This window comes from Dunckerocampus dactyliophorus, chromosome 18, assembly GCF_027744805.1.
Source record: "Dunckerocampus dactyliophorus isolate RoL2022-P2 chromosome 18, RoL_Ddac_1.1, whole genome shotgun sequence".
Classification (NCBI taxonomy): domain Eukaryota; kingdom Metazoa; phylum Chordata; class Actinopteri; order Syngnathiformes; family Syngnathidae; genus Dunckerocampus; species Dunckerocampus dactyliophorus.
Window position 1 is genome coordinate 18,558,958 of NC_072836.1, and position 17,085 is coordinate 18,576,042.

The 17,085-nt window shown below is 42.1% G+C and overlaps 1 protein-coding gene across 3 annotated transcripts in view; it reads left to right on the forward strand.

Moving 5' to 3' along the window:
- The window catches only part of LOC129171784 (myosin-10), a 54,082-nt gene that overhangs the window by 3,498 nt on the left and 33,499 nt on the right, over nucleotides 1-17,085 (forward strand). For all 3 annotated transcript variants that reach the window (XM_054760786.1, XM_054760788.1, XM_054760787.1), the window contains exon 3: nucleotides 4,149-4,305. In XM_054760786.1, coding sequence (XP_054616761.1) covers nucleotides 4,149-4,305 — 157 coding nt within the window. The remainder of the gene's footprint in view (nucleotides 1-4,148; nucleotides 4,306-17,085) is intronic.

The window sequence follows — 17,085 nt, forward strand, 5'->3', positions numbered from 1 at the left end:
TCGGAATGCAATTCCGTTGTGGGTTCCTCATGTTCTCCCTGATACCACGGTGGCATGGTCTGTGCTTTGTCATGACTCAGGTTCAGCTTTGGAGCTTGTTAATTTGCCTTTTGCCTAAGACAAAATTGCAAACATGTGTCTCACTAAGTGGGATTTTTTTTTTCTTTTGACAGGAAGAAAATTTCCCAGATCAGTTGTTTAACTTACCCCCTTAGAGTTCAGCTGCATCTACTGCAGACGTGCTGTAATGCCCCCCAGCCCTTCCCCACGCGGAGGACTTAGAATTTGGTTGAAGACTTCCATATTTGAGACCTCGCACAGACATCTGGTGCACAACATCAATTAGCCGCTGGCCATTGTTGTAGCATTTAAGGTGACGGCACACTTGATTGCAAGGATTTATTTCAACTAGGTGGTGCGTCACAGGCTAATCAGAGCTTCACACTGGGGCTTGACCGCACCAGCGTGGATACAAGCAGGCCTTTGTATTGTAAGATAAGCCACAGCTGTCAGAAAGCATCAGCATTCTTCCAAAAGATAGTCATACTGTCCGTCAGCTTTGCCGCTGCTGTCCACTTTAGCTCGCCGATCATTGTCCGTCCTCTCCATCTCAGTTCCTTATCCCCGATCAGAGTGTCACAAACAATACTCCCACTGATTTTGTCTTTCCTCATTGTATCACTTACTCGTGCACAATCTGACGGTCATTATTGTTCTCCTCTTCTGCAGATAATGAAGAGGAACTAATCTTTTCAAATATATGCCTACATGTTGCCTGATAAGGACTATCATTTTGAAACGAATGAAAATCTTTTCAAATGTTTCCTGATAAGTACCATCATTTTGAAACATGTATGCATGAGGATAGAGCATGCATGCTATTTGCTCAGGTGCAGTTGATATCAGTCAGCCTGCAGACCAGCATGTCAAAGGTTGCTTTGTGGTGTCTGTTAGCTGTGTTATGACGTGCACAGCAGAGTGCTGTCAAGGAAATGGTCAAGGTTTCTTGTACGCCACACAGATTAGCGACGTGAAGGCAAGGCCAACGTGCTGTCTCCTCTGCAGCGGAGAGCAGCATGTCCATGTCCTGACCGCCAGAGATGGCAGATGGGGTCGGCTGTTCCGTCCACTGTCGCCTCTGTGGTGCTCAGCTGTTACGAGGCCACGGGATCCCCTACCCTGGATCTGCTTTCACAGTGGAAATATCACCTTCCCTTTCCTGGATGGGGTTCGGCATGGTGTTGAGTTATTTGTACGGTACTGCTGCTACCAGCGTTAGTCTGCCATTAGTGTTTTAGACATGTAACATTCTTCTGTATTGTACTGCAAAAAAGTCTGACGTATTTGCAAAATTATCCAAGAAACTATAACTTCATGGTCATGGTCACAATTTCCAAAAATACAATATCTGTTCCTGATACTATTTCCAAAGCTTCCCTCATTCTGTGTCAATACTGTTTACATATTGGTGGAAAAAATAGGCGGAAAAGTAACAGCTTTTACAGGAAATGTAAAAGTTTCTTTAAAGCAGTGTTTTATGTTTTTGCGGACAGAATTTTTTTCACGCCCCTCCCTGAATTTAAATACTATTGAGAACCTGATATTGTATATTTATTTATCTGTGCGAACCACTGTAGTGTTGCAACTAACCATTATTTTCTTAGCTAATTAATCCAAAGCTTGTTGTTTCGATGAATCGAGTAAACCAAATCAAATCAATATGAACCCAACACAAACAGTGGTTTGGTCCGCACATACCAGAAAAGAGGCAAAAATGTTGATCAGTGTTTTCCAAAGTCAAAGTTGATGTGTATTGTTCGGACCGGCCCTTTTAGCAGGGCAAAGTCCACCCAGATTCCTTTGTTCCATCTGTGAAATAATGCTAAGCGTCTGAAGTAAGGTTGACAAGTTTATATTAAAAGGATTACATATAAGCAATTGCAATGTCAGCGCTGGAGAGAATGGGCAAGCGAAAAACTGAGTTCCTCTTCCTCATAAGTGTTCTGTGGAGGTGGTCCCAATGATCAGGAAACGTCCCGCTAACTGTTGGTGTATGGGTCTGATCTGGTTTCAACCAATCTTGGCTAGGAGGCTGGGCGTCACAGCCAGGTGGCAGAAGGGTGACGCATAATGAAACTATGTGTGTGTGTGAGATTAATTAAAAAGAACAGGGGGACTTGTGTTAACTCTCTGTTGTCGATAAGAACATCCAGAACAGAGTGGGAAAATATTCCATTCCTAACAGTGAAAATATCTATCAAAGCAGAACAATAAACTGAGCTCAGATAACTGCAACAACTTCAAACAATTTCCGAGTTGAGTTTACTCACGGCCCCTATGGAACCTCAAGTGCGCCCCCCTCGGGGTGTGGGGCCCTGCACCACTATTTGAGAAGCAGATTCTGACCCTTCAGGTCTCTTTGCACAAATTGCTGAACACAGGAGAAATACGGTGTGCCTAAAGCAGGGTTGTTGCCAAGCGTATTGCCGGTCCATCTTCACACCTGTCAGCCTCTTCCTGCTTCATCAACTTCTTTGTACAACTTTCTCCGTTTTTCTCAGCATCCGTTGCACAGAGCATCATTTGCTGATGGGCGGTGGGCCTGACATCTAGCTGTTATGTAATAACATCAACATGCTGTCTAGTTTCTGGGGCCTGCTCATGAAGTCCTGTCACAGCGGACTCTAATTATACACATATACATCATCCACGTCAAGGTGTGTGATGGTTCATTGGCCACTGACTGCACCACTGGTTGCACTACAACAATGCCAAAGAATGGAAGGAAACGGAGGAAGGAAAATTAAACTTCATAACTCTCTGGCAATCTATCAAGTTTTCCAGAACATTTCATCATAATACATGCTGGATAATAATAAACCGTAATTCTGTACTGCATGTGAGTACCCAGAAATATACGGTAGATCAGGCGGGCATTTGTGGTAGCCCTATGGCGATGGCTAACACACCAGTAGACAAAGTTATATTATGGGCAAAAAACATTCCGCTCTGTGTCTCTGCCATGGGGTAAACAAAATCTGTAGAATATAGCATCTGTAGAATAGAAGCAATGCCTTATTTGGGCCTGTCAGTCATCCCTGTCTTCCCCCTCTCTGGTCGATTAAGGCTACAACATGTTTGAGAAGTGCTCATACCACACACACTCTCAGCGGGACATATAACCAATTAGCTAAGAAAGTAGGCTAATCATTGGCAGCATAAACTGTTTGCAACACAATCTTTAGGTTTGCGCCATCACCTGTTGTCTGCTTACAACAGGGGTCACCAACATGGTGCCTGCGGGCACCAGGTAGCCCCCCACGACCACATGAGTTGCCCGCAAGCCTGCTTTTCATTCAGGTTAATAATTTCAGTTATTTTATATGACATTTCAATTTCAATTTCTTTTCAGTTAATAATGAAAGAACAGTAGAAAGAAATGCATTCTGAAATACAAAATGTGAGTTGTGGACACCAGCATTTTGTTAATGTTCTGGTAAAACAAGCATATTCGCTTTGTTTGGGTTTAAAATAAGCTCTGAAAATAAATGTTACAAAAATGAGTAGCTCTTGGCCATTTTCATTTTGTAAAAGTAGCTCTCACAAGGAAAAACGTTGGTGACCCCTGGCTTACAAAAATATCCCAAAGATTGTCTCATTCCACGGGAAGAGTGGCCACTCACAAGCTACCACCAAACAGGAGATCAATGGTTCACAACAACACCAGAGACATAAGCAGGGAGACTCCACTCTTAAACATTTAAGATCTGAAGACTCCTTTTGGATTAAAGGTGAAACGTCTTCGACAAACAAGAGTCCAGTTGCCTCGATTCAACCTTTTCTGAATAATGTGATACCAATTACTGTAAACTCATATGCAAAAATAACTTGGACAACGGTGCACTTATGCAGTACAGTAAGCCCTCGTTTATAGCGGTTAATTAGTTTCAGCAATTCAAAAATTAGTTCCACACAATCAAACAAAATTCTTCATGATCTGTAACTGACTGATGGACTGTCATGCACATGCTCAGTTCTATTAGAAAGTCATGACTTGTGACATAAGTTAGAACGGAAAAATGTCTACAACGTGTACTCTATTCTGTGTGTGTTTCTAATATTTCTATGTTGTGTATCTCAAACCACAGACATATTCTGGCTTGTTCTGTGTGGTCATCAACCCCTACAAGAACCTGCCCATCTATTCAGAGAACATCATTGAGATGTACCGAGGGAAGAAGAGGCATGAGATGCCGCCTCACATCTACGCCATCTCGGAGTCGGCATACCGGTGTATGCTCCAAGGTACGACTGGTGTTTTGTGTCATCGCTGACAGCTGACATTCTTGCAGTATCAATATCACTGATATTTTTATGGTTGGACATTTCTGCCTAGTGCTAGTATATCAGGATATATACATTGTTTTTTTGTTTTGAGCTACGGATGAAGGAATATTTCTGCCTTTTGGTCCTTCCTGTGTATGAGTTTAGCTCGCTTGCAGGCAGCGTGGGGTTTTGCTGCATGCTCCAGGAGATTAGTGTGTGGGGAAAGTGTGTAAAGTGTGTGAGAAGTCACAAGGTCAGAGAGGATGTGACTTTAGCTATTGCAGTGGAACCTCAGTTGGCGTCATTAATCCGTTCCAGAAGGTCCAACTCAATACGTATGCTAACCTAACCAAAATTTCCGATGAGAAATGAATCTGTTCCTGACACTCAAAAATGTTAATACAAAACACTTTTTAAAATAGCTTTAAAATTGTATAGTTCTACATGCAGACAACAGTTCAAAATGAATATAAATGATGAATGAAACGGAGACATGAACATTTAACGCCACTTTTACCTTCACTGAAGACGCGATTGCCGACAAAGACGGCGGTGTGGCCGTGGCATCCGCTTCGACACCACTTTCGTGGCTTGCTAGGAGTTATTTAGTAATAATAACGCGGTGTCCGTGTGGCTCTCCCTTTCCATCCTCCAATATATAGAATATATTACTTAAAAAAAAAAAGTATCCACTGTATTTATGTTACACATATCGGTACCCCTATTAGTTGATATCGGAATCGGAAATTGATAGTTGGACAATATCGGATATTGGCAAAAAAAAAAACCAATATCGGACATCCCTAGTTAATATTTGAATGGATTAGTTGGATTTACATGATTTCTTGTGGTAAAAATTGATTCAGTGTTTCTACAATTAGGTTTGGTTGGTTTCATTCCGTGCAGCGGTAGCTGCACCACATGCGCTTTAAAATACACAGGGGCGATTCAATAAATACATAAATGTTGTTTGCTGGGCTCTGTGCAAGTGCTCGCTGATTTTAAAGCTAATGTACACATCAGACATACAATGTACACCTAACATCTCACTATATTGAGGAACAGAGGCTTTTTAGGCTTCTGATTGGCCAAAATACGCACAACAGCCTGTGAATGTGTTTTTATGTGTGCAGAGATCTTTTTCAAAACTCCACTCTGGTGTGGATGGAGATTTTTATTTATTTTTTTTAACACTATGTTTTTGAACATATCCGTGTTTGTGGGTTTGTTTGTGTTTTTAGCTTGTATTATAGGCTTAGAATTGAACATATGTTACTAATAACAAACGTACACTGTGCTGGAGCTCAACCATTGTTGTATTGGTTGTGACATAGCCATGTTTTGACACGGAACAGTCTACCATGTGTATGTTTTCATACACGTCCATTTTCATCAACGGACGTTTTCAGCATGGTGTCACTCCATTTATTTCTTCTGAATAATCTTTATGTATGCTAGAAAAGAGTGTATACTTTTTGTTTGTCACATTGTGACCTCGTCACACGTCCACATCTGCAGGGATTGTGTGTGCTGTTGGCTCCCTGTCATTACAGCCCTCAGGCTGGTCTCTGGACCCTGCAGGACATTTTGGATGTCCAAACAGCTGAGACCATGGGTTGACCACGGCCAGTACATGAACCACACTGCATCCATTTCATGCAGTTGTGTAGTTTTATTTTTGAACTTCTCATTTTCTTCAACGTTCACTTTCTTCCAATTTGGGTTCATTTCCGTGCTTTTACCATCTGTTTTAGATCCAAAAAGCTTTACAGACAAACAAACACATTCAGACCCTTCCCAGCCTATTTACTTGATGCCTCGATTTGGGACACCACTCCGGCGTTCTTGTGTTTGACCCCGTTTCTCCCTGCGGGAGGTTTCATTCTTTGGGAGCAGTGGCCCTCAAAAGGGGAGGGGCACAGTATCCCGTGGAATGAGGTCATCACTGTCCCCTTGATAAATACCCTGCTGTGCTAAATTCTACACGCTGAGTCACGGTGAAGTTGTCTCTCGAGCAGCCCGTTACCCACCACCAGGCTCCTTTGGGCAGGAGTGCATCACCATGGATACCTGTGTGTGTGTGTGTGTGTGTGTGTGTGTGTGTGTGTGTGTGTGTGTGTGTGTGTGTGTGTTTGCATGTGACCAAAATAACCATCCCCAGGGATCTCAGATAGAGGTGTCACTGGGTGAGTGACAGTGTTTTAGCTGCCACAAAAAATGGGACTTCACTAGGGCCGCAACTAACGATTATCTTCTTAGTCAACTAATCTGAGTCTTGTTGTTTCGATTTCGAAACGAGTGTCAGTTAATTGGATAATTGATCATCGATAAATTGTTGCAGCTCTAAACTCCCCTATTACTGAATCTCTTTACACTTTCATTCATATTGAAGAAAAAGCTGTCCCATTTTAATGCCATTGTTGGGTCATTCTGCATTTTTTTTTCCCCCTCCAACCAAAATGTTCTGGCTTAGAAGAGAAAAATTCCCCACATCCTTGAAGGCATTTGGGTCAACTCTTGCTTAACACGAAAAATACAACCACAGCTCTGCTGGAAGCTTTCTGGTAGAGCTGTCGTCTTTGGTCCTTATTCCTCCCCTTTATAAAAGGAGGACAAGTCTGGAATTTCTCTCGCTCTCTGGCCCTTTCAAGACATGGCCATGGTTGCCGTGGTTAGGCCCCTACTTTGCTGACAATGTTACATGGTGAAGTGAATGACGGCAAAGTGCCAGTCAGACACAAGTCAGATGGTTGCTGGTGAGCTTCCACACTTTCTCTGCCAGTGCATATTTCGTCAGACATCAGATTCTATTGATCTGATGTCTTAGTTATTTGCTACGATACCAGCATGGGACTGTTTTGCTCAATCACAGTCTAGTTATATAGCAGAGATGAGACCAGATACAGGTGGCTCTCAGGTTACAGTTCCATTCCAAGATGAAGTCGAGTTTTAGTGTAAGTCATATCTTATACCTAAATTAGATCTAAATTTAAACTTGAGTTACCCACACCGTACACAGAACACACGAAGGACAATTTAGTAATAAAAAGATTAAATACAATTAAATGCAATGAGAGAGCAATTCCTAACATCTATCCCTGTGGCTGATTGGGAGGAGGAAGTAGAAGAGGCCAAATAACAAATAAAATGTTAGCCTTCTCCTGAGTCAGGCTCACTGGGATACAGCATTGATTCTGGTCTTCCAGCCAAAGCATTAGCAACCTTTTCATCTCAATAATAAGAACAATATTGTCGTGATCTGATATTGATATCAGATATCGGACGCAAAAAAGTTAATATCAGATCAAATCGGCCTGCATCTAAAATCTCAGACATAAACACGCCGATACAAGCAGTCCATTCCAAACTCCGCTGCAGCACTTCTATCCAGGAGCGCCCGGACCGCATGCAGACCCCACGTGATCACAACAGTACTAACAAAGGAGCAGGACCGACGTTGTTGTGTGGCAGCACCCCTCGCCAAAGTCCAAAAAAGATGACTGCAAAATCCGCCATACACAAGTCTCCTGCGGTACCACAGAACCAAGAACCACAGAAGTTCAACACGGCCATTATGCGTCCGAACGAGCTAAAAAAAAAAAAAAAAAAAAACAGCATGAGGATCCTCGCAAGACCATGGCGAACCAACGCCATCTGAAACATCCGCAAAGTGAGTTTTTCTCGTATCTACTGTTGCTGACCTTTTCTCACATTCCATACTACAAAATAAGTCATAAAAGTATATATTGATATTACTATAAGCCAATACTCAAGGCTGCAGTATCGGTATCATATCGTAAGGGAAAAAGTTGTATCGGGACACCACTAGTGGCCAATATTAGTGGGTGTTCTTCCTCGCTCTGAGCTTTTGATGATGTGCATTTTCACTTCCATGCTGATGGCATTCCTTTTCTTTGATGCATTTGGTGCTTTACACGTGGGAGACATAATGTAGTGCAACGAGTTAGTTCATAAACGATATTATTCTTACTCAGTGTAGATGCCAATGAGGCACACGTGGTATTCTTCCGTGCCGCACGAGACGAAGCACACACTGTAACCTTGCTGCACGCTATGCGTATTCATCCATCGTGTGTGCTTTCACTGGTTCTCAAGCAGGTTGCGTGTTAATGGACCAAAATTTGTTTTTTAATTAATGCATGGTACGTAAACCGAGGACCAGCTTTTATTATTTCTCTATAACTAGGAAACTATCCAACTATTGAAAGGCAAAGTGGGACCACAGTTGTGCGTCAGCGAAAGAGGGCACACTAGAGATCCCAGTAGACAGTATCAGCAAGTTTGGCAGCAGGATGAAACCATCAAGTGGAGCAAGAGGGTGCTGGAGCAAGTGAGGGCAGAAAGGACTGAGTTATGGGGGAAAGAGAGCAGAGGGTAGATGGGAAATTCAGAGGGGGCAGCCAGCATTGTGCTGCACAAAGGCGTCTTTGTGCACTCTGAAGGGGGCTGGGACCTATGTGCTGTATGGGTGTGGATGGAGACGGGTACTCCTCAAAAATCTCCCCTTGGAAACGAGGCCTCTCTCTAGGGCAGCAAAGGCTGCAGCGGAGAGCCGGTGGAGGGTACACATATCGCCTGATTGACATGACAGGTGTGGTGGGTCAGACAGTGTGTATACATGTGTGTGGAGTGTTTGGAGGGGGTGTCCTGTTCTTCAAAAGGGCTGTCGTACTCTGAACATGTTCAAGAGATGACTTTCAGACAAATGTGGGGCATGTATAAGTCTACTACGCGGAACACACTCACTGAAATACATATTGGCAGATGCAGCTTAAGAGCAGTCAGCTGTGGAGGTCATACAGGATACAGTTGTATTTTTGCATTGATTTTATAGCTCGCTCCTGAACATATGCATATGCCTCAGTATTCCCCCTATAATTAGCTATTTCCACAGGAATTGCTGTATAAGGGATTCCACCACTGGGCAGCAAAGATGCAATTATATATTACTGTGTGTTATATATACAGTGTCATGGTACATTGTGAGACACACTGAGGTTTCCTGTCACTTTCTAGCATCTGCACACAAATAGAAGATAAACTATCTTCTCTTGGTAATCCAAGCCACTACTATGTTTTTGGGAGTTCTCCTTGTTGGGTCCAAAAGTCAAACCAGACGCACATAACACAGCACACACCACAGTAATCATTTCTAGAGATTGTCTCAGATGGTATTATTACATCATCATTAGGGCTGCTGTTTGACAGATGATTTAAACATGACATCAGAGAGAATACAGTATATGAACTCTCAATTATACGAGTTTGGCTGACGTGTTTTTGCTTCAAGATGGAAAGCTTAGACGCATACCACACTGGTTTCGCTCTGATCTGTCTATTTGCACACAAGTGTTTACACGATGTGATAGTCAAAACACACTGACCTATAGTCTTGACTTCTAGTAGCAGTGCGACTGTGCGTGTGTTAGAGAGCTGTTTTGGTGATTTATGGTTGAACCACTGTCATGTCGCTGTCAAGATAGCTACAGCATGTAGCAACAGTGTGCAGATGTGTCTGCTATAGACGGTATGTCTGATGCCTACTTATTTACTCTGTATGTTCGTGCATGATACTTTATACCCTCATCCACAGTAATTTGACTTGCACACCTGCACAATTGAATGGGAAACAATACAGTATGTAGGGCCCTGTGAAATCAGTTTTATTTTTTCTGTAATTTCGTGTTATTTTTTTTTATTCAATTTTTTCAGTTTTAAAATTTTGAGAATTTTTTTTTTTTTTTTTTAGTTTTTACACTTATTTTACCAGTATAGAGTGTGTACTTTTATGACAGTAAATAAAATGTCCGTTAATTAAATGCAAAAATCCTTATGTTTATTGATGCAATACATCATTGGCCAATTTTGCCCAGTATTTGAGAAACGAATGTAGCTTGGCTAACACCCTTATTTTGTTTATACAATTAGACAGGATGTGGCGAACGGCGTTCTTATTTTGAAGGACGGAAGTGTGTGGTGTGTGTTGAGAATGTCCGTTGACGATTAAGACAAGCTGGATGATTTATCTATACAAATGACTGTATGTGTTGATGGCACCAGCATCGTTCAAGCATGAATAAAGACACTAACAGTCCTGCCAACTTTGAAGAAATGTAAGTATAGTATAGTTGTGAAAGGGTGATGGGTTTGTGTTGTTCTTAACATTCATTTCCCAGGATACAAATGTGAGAAAGGGTGATGGGTTTGGGAAGTATCTTGTTATTGTTATCTGCTGACCTTGCCTACCAGGTGCTTGTTATGTACTGAGGAAGACAGGACACTCATATAACCAAACTAGGTTGCCTGGCGCCTGTTTTGTTAAAAACAGTAACTCTGTGTGCGAATGCCTGAGTTTCGGGGCAGGCCACCCCGTTCTCACGCTCGCACGAACAGACTGGCATAAAGAGGGGTGAGCGAAAACACCTAGACGGAGTCTGCTGCGGGTTGTGATCGAACGCCCAGCCGATTGATGCGAACTCTTCCACGGGTGTTGGCTCTCCACTCTGTTGGCGTAGGTAAGAGGCTTTTTCGCTGCAATCATATATCTTGTGTGTTGATGCTTAAATAAATACGCCCTTGTTTAGGCTAAAATACCTTGATGTGTCTGTGTCATTCTGTGTGCCGACTGAACACGATCCTCTAAAAATATTCTAAAACAATAGTATATACAGTAGTATAGTGCCCCCTGCCTCTCATGCACCCCTCAGCCCACCCCACTATTTCAGAAGTACTGCAATAGGACCAAAATATTAGTTGTACATGGCAGCAAACAACCACAATACTAAACATATTGTTAAGTTCATCCTTTGATGATTGTGCAGGTGTACCTATGGATCCAGTGAGTCTATATATTCCAAGATATTTTTCTGTCCATTTGTGCCATTTGCATTGGCCATTTCAAACTATCCTGCTGATTTTGTGTGATTTGTCATACTGTAACTCCTACACATTGATAGTCCCTTTTGTGATCAGGCCCCTTCTGCTCTGTGTGTCACGCATCCTGTGAAGTTGCACGGCTTTGCACTCTGATATTGGAGGTGCCAGGAAAAAAATCCACATGCACAGACATACACATGAAAACAGCCTTGTTCTGTTGGATTATGGCAGGCCTAGCCATCACAAAGAGCCTCTGTGGACCAAACAAGCCACCCTGATGGCAGCCATCTGCAATCGATTACATTGCCAAGTGCTTTCTGCCATATCTCCTGCAACAGCTCTCCCTCTCCACTAATGAGCCTAAAGGTAACACCCAAAGAACCAACAGCACATGTCCAAGGGTACCAAGATATGATTGGAGATAAAATGTAAAAAACTTCTATCGTTTAATCAAGTCTCAAGTGACATAGGTAGAGGTGATAAACGGTGGCACTTCAGTTTTCAAACACATTGGTTTTTGTATGATTTGTTTGTTGCTGAAAATGTTGCAACTCGGCTGCCAGCACTTTGATAAAGAATGTGAGAAACACGATTGAATTCAAGAAATAACTCAATAACATTAAATGTTCATTTATCTGATCATCCCATACAGTTTTAGATGGACCCTTTGGAACGGATGAAATCGAGGTACTATTAAAGTATTGGCAATAACTGGTAAAGAGTTCCTGCCATCAAATGTTTGTTTAACCAGTGTAGCATGCACTTTTATTGAAATTAAATCAGCAAATTCTTTATCTCCATGACGACATGACTGTGTTTCAATGTAATATAATATTGGGTTGTATTTTACCCTGCTGGTGTAAAATTTCATTATGTTATTTCCTTATGATCTAAAAGAAATTCTGAATCAGGATGAAACCTCCTTTTGCTCAATTTATCCATAAAAATAAAATGCTTAATCCTTGGTGGAGGTCTGCTTTTGTTTTTATTGGCAGAAATTTTTTATACAGCTCTCACTGTCGCCGTACGTGCATGTGTCAGGGTGAGCAGAGGCAACCAGAAGTGCAGGAAGGAACAACACAGTAATCGTCCAGACTGAACTCTGACATCATTACGTCTGTTTCCACTCTTGCCCCCACTCAACAGATGTTATCATCCCAGATGCCCAGACTTGTGACAAGGATGTGTGGCCTTGCATTTTCATCACTAATGCAAACCAAAATACTCACATAATGTCTTTCTGATATATTGCCAAGGCATCTCTGTTTAGGGGGGTCATAGTGAAATAAACATGCAATTTCAAAGAATATATCCATCAGCCCAGAATGTTTACCACACCATCTGAGCACCTCACCATGAGAAACATGTGGGGCCTGGTTTTCTTCACCCCTCTCTCTCACTCACATCTCTCAGACTTATGCATAAGCATTGGACTAGAAAGGGAAATGGCACAAAGAACATACCTGGGAGGCTGAATCGGCTAGATTAACATAACAAGCAAGCGAGTCCAACAAGGAAGTTATACTGTAGGTAAGCAAGTTCACCAAGCTCTCAATCTCATGCCACATCACTGAATCCATTGAATTCCTGTCGCGATCTTATAGTGCCCTTGGTCCATGACATGCAGTATGAAAACCGTTTAAAACATGTTCAATTATAAATTTATATGTTGTTATACAAGTCACACCTGACTAAGTCACAGGACCAGCCAAACTATTAAAAAAAAGTGTGACTTACAGTCCGTAAAATATGGTATGTATGATCATGATTCTTTCATATTTCATAGCAACTCTAATTCTTTTTCCAAATTTTGTCCAAGTTGACTTACAATTTAAACTTACAATACTTGGAAGCTCAGTCAGAGGATTCATAACATGTCATTTATTTGACATATTAGACATTATTAGCTTTGGATGCCTGATGTTTTTGTCTCTGTGTCCAATTAAACTGACCCACAGTGTGCCAAGTAATAAGAGAGAGAAACACATATAATTCACAAATTCCTGTCTGTAAATCAAGCTTCGAGTGCATCTGCACGTCGGTTTCAGTATGTTTGCATGGGCACACTTACAAAGGCCCCTATCATAATAAGGGTTTATCTTTTTTATTCATTTACTTGAAAGTTCAAAACATTTCATCGTAGTTTAGTCTTGGCCTTTTGGCTGGGGATGACTTAAAGTTGCTCTGACGCCATATGGGATAGTCATCAGGCGGAAAGGAGAAGCATTTGGCAAGACAACACCTATTCGAGTGGTTTGACCACAGACCATTTCACTCTCCTCATCCTTTCCGGCTGAGAGCTTCTCTTGGAGCTTCATCAGGAGTATGCCTAGATGTTGTTGTTGTTGTAGGAAGTGCATACAGAAACGTGGAGGCCAGGCACACTACTTTCTCACACAGAGATCTCACAGAACTGGCCCTTTTAGAGCTGTAACAGTCGATCCCCCAAGGCATTGTTGTCCGTCACAAACGTAACTTTTAGGAGTGGACGGTTAGAGCTATATACTTGCTCACTTTGAACTTTATGGTCAACTTCAGCAGCAGGTACAATCATCATTACACACACTGACTCGGCTCACTGTTATGTGTCTCCCTTAAAATAGTCCCTCTGCAACCTGTATTAAAGGTTCCTACCTTTACATTAACAATCCTATTTTAACAGATGCTACCTTTGTACATTGCTCTGAGTTCTTTCTTGAATTTAATAGCGTTTCTCACCTTCTTTATTAAAGTTCTGGTACCTACAACCTTTTTGCAGCGGTACAAAAAAAACCCCACGGATTCGTGGAATGCCTCATCGGCGCACAGAACACTGTGCTTATTAAGAGGAAGAAAGGATACAGATAAGAGTTGTTCAACATTCTGTGTGCGTTTATGAACAAATAAACCACCCCCCACCGCCCTCCACACACATAATAAGATGATTATTATGTGAAATCTGTCTATTGTGTCACAAGTCATCAACGCGTGAATGCTTTGCTTGGATTGTGCCAACTAGGTTGTTAGGTGCTCTGTTTTGCCGTACAATAACCGAGGCATATTTTTAGCAATAATTGTAATTGAAAACTGAATCCTACGAAAAACGGGGTGTACAAAAACCAAAGCGTGCCCAAAAACCCTTGGGCACGCTCCTGGGATTTTTTATTTTTTTTGACGGGTTGAATAAAACTTGCGTCCACCACACTGTTTCGAATTAGTAAACAATCACATCAGATGGGACGGATCACTGGGTGAAAACGATGTAATACATAAGGTACACCTACCTGTGCCGCTGTAAACACACACGCAGACAGAACCACCATGGAAGAAGAAAGCGCATGCGCATAAAGTCTGTCGTCCTCTGCTTGGCTGGCTTGTCTAGACTTGACAAAGTAGAATTGCTTTTGCAAGTCATTTTGTAGTTTGAGACATTAAAATATCTGGAGAATGTCGCCTGGGATGAGTCATACCAGTTGAAATGTTCAGACATTATGTTGGCTCGTCGGCTTGTCATTTCTGGTCACGCGACGGGGCGGTGACATCATCGTTTTCAGAAAGTAGCGGTTCACTTGTGTACACAGAAACGACAAACCGGCGTCATCACATTTTCAAAAAGTGCAGTTTCAGGACCCCCAGAAAGCCGCTTCCATGTGAATGAAAGGCTGAAACGATAAAATACTTTGCTGTTTTGACCTGAAAGCGTTTCCATGTGGACAGCGCCTAAGATTCCACTGTAATTTTGTTTGTACTTGTAACTGAACATGCAACAACCCTCTGCAGGGAATGGTTCACACCTAGTGCCAATTTGCAGGCTATGTACCTCATGAAGGTTCTACATCAACAGCATGTAATTTATACCGCTTAGGTGTGAATGACAGTGGCTTCCTCTCTTTCCTTTCTGTCTGCGCGCAAACCCTCACGCTCTCATCACAGGTGGTCCCTCGCTCACTGAGCTCATTTCCGCAAGGGCGTGGACGTTCACTAACCCCCGATGACAGCCTATTTCAGTCTGTGATCTCAGCTGCCAACTGCCATCACGACCCCGAAACTGAATCAATGCCGAAACACCCGTAGGATTTCATCTGCAAGTATGTCAGCGTGTGACACGCTTCTATATATAGGAGATTTCTCTTCTACGCTTTTCTGCCCTGCTCCAGGCCTCCAATGTGCCACTCTCTCACTGCTAATCTATATTTCCCACTGTTCTTACTCCTATCTGGCCTTTTCCCACCACGCCCGTCGCGCCGTCTCTGGTGAGACGTCACCTCTTCGAAGCTTTCGACACTCCTCCTTTGCCAGATGCGCATTTACCATCCCGCTTCTGTAGATTTCCCGATTACTTTTGTTCATTTCTTGACTTAAGTGGAAATCTCGACAGCGTTGTTAGACTTGATGTTTTTGTCACTGAGGGGCAACAAATTGTAGATTAAACACATTTGCTAAAAGCCGTGAAACAGACTCAACCTCCAATTTGTCCTCACCACACCTGCTTCTCATTTCCCTTCAAGATCATCTCCGTAGAACCATCAACCTGCTGAAAATGACGCCCACTCTGCACCCCAGAGGCCCCTATGCTGATAGTGGCTGCTGAATTCCAGCACACACGCGCACACACACAAATGGCCAGTCAGCTTTGTGGGGTTGTCTGCCCTTCTCTTCATAGGCTCGTGCGTGCCTTTGAATGCCAAACTGGCAGCTGGTCCAACAGCATAGAATGAGTAATGCCATGTAGCTGCTTAGTCATTCAGCGGTTACAAAAAGCCACACTGTATGCACGGAAACATGCATTGTCTTTACGTCAGACATGTTTGATCTTTAAGCCAAACATCTATAAATACCCAAACTAGTCATTAAATGCAAACACTGCGATGATGTCATTTGCTGTTCATCTACTTTTTGCAGCTATTAGAGACTCGCTCTATTGTAATTGATACATTGCGTAATTTTGTGGTTTCATGCACCACTCTTTGGTTTTAATCACAAAAATAGCGAGTTATCCTCATCACACAGCTCCAGGCTGTATCTCTAATTCTTCCCTTTAGTCTGTTTTTTGTCTTTACACAATTCTCTCTCTGCCATTGTTGAGGGATTTAGAGCATTGTATTAATTTTAGAATTACAGTGGACGCTTGGTTAGCATCATTAATTTGTTCCAGAAGGTCAGATTCTCTAACCCACTGATTCCCAAACTTTTTACAGTCACGTACCACTTCAGACATTTCACCCGACCTGTACGCCCTACTCCTGCACACTTAAAAAACATTTTATCTTAATTCATTTAAAATATTAAACACAATAAATTGGTTAATTAGTTTTATAGTAATTTCAGGTCAAAAATTTGTATTTAGCATTTTCACATTTTGATAACATTTCACATGAGCACTGATACATAGATAAGTAATCATCCTACATATCTTTGATTCCATCTGATGTTGGCATCCTTCCACTTGAACGGGTTGAATTTTAGCATCACTTTTTTTTGTCCCCTCACGATGACTATGGTTTAAATCTGTGTATTAATTTATTACCAAATTGAAGGGGAAAGTTTAACCATCACCATAAAGCATTATCTGAAGTACAAAAATGCATACAACCAACAATAAAGCCTTTCGGGGGAAATCCCCACCTACAGGGACGGGTTTTCACGGCTGCGCTGTGCGGGGAGTGGATCTTTAAGGTTAAACACTCTTAATGTACAAAATAACCAGTAAACTTATTTATTTGTTCATATGTTGCACACGGAACAATGAACAACTTCATGCTCTGTCACCTTTCTGCTCCGTTCTCCAAGTCAGGCACACTCGTAATTGTGAGTGTTTGGCGCTAATTGTTTAGAATTTTTGTTCACGTGCCCCTATTTTAATAGGCGTACCCCACTTTGCGA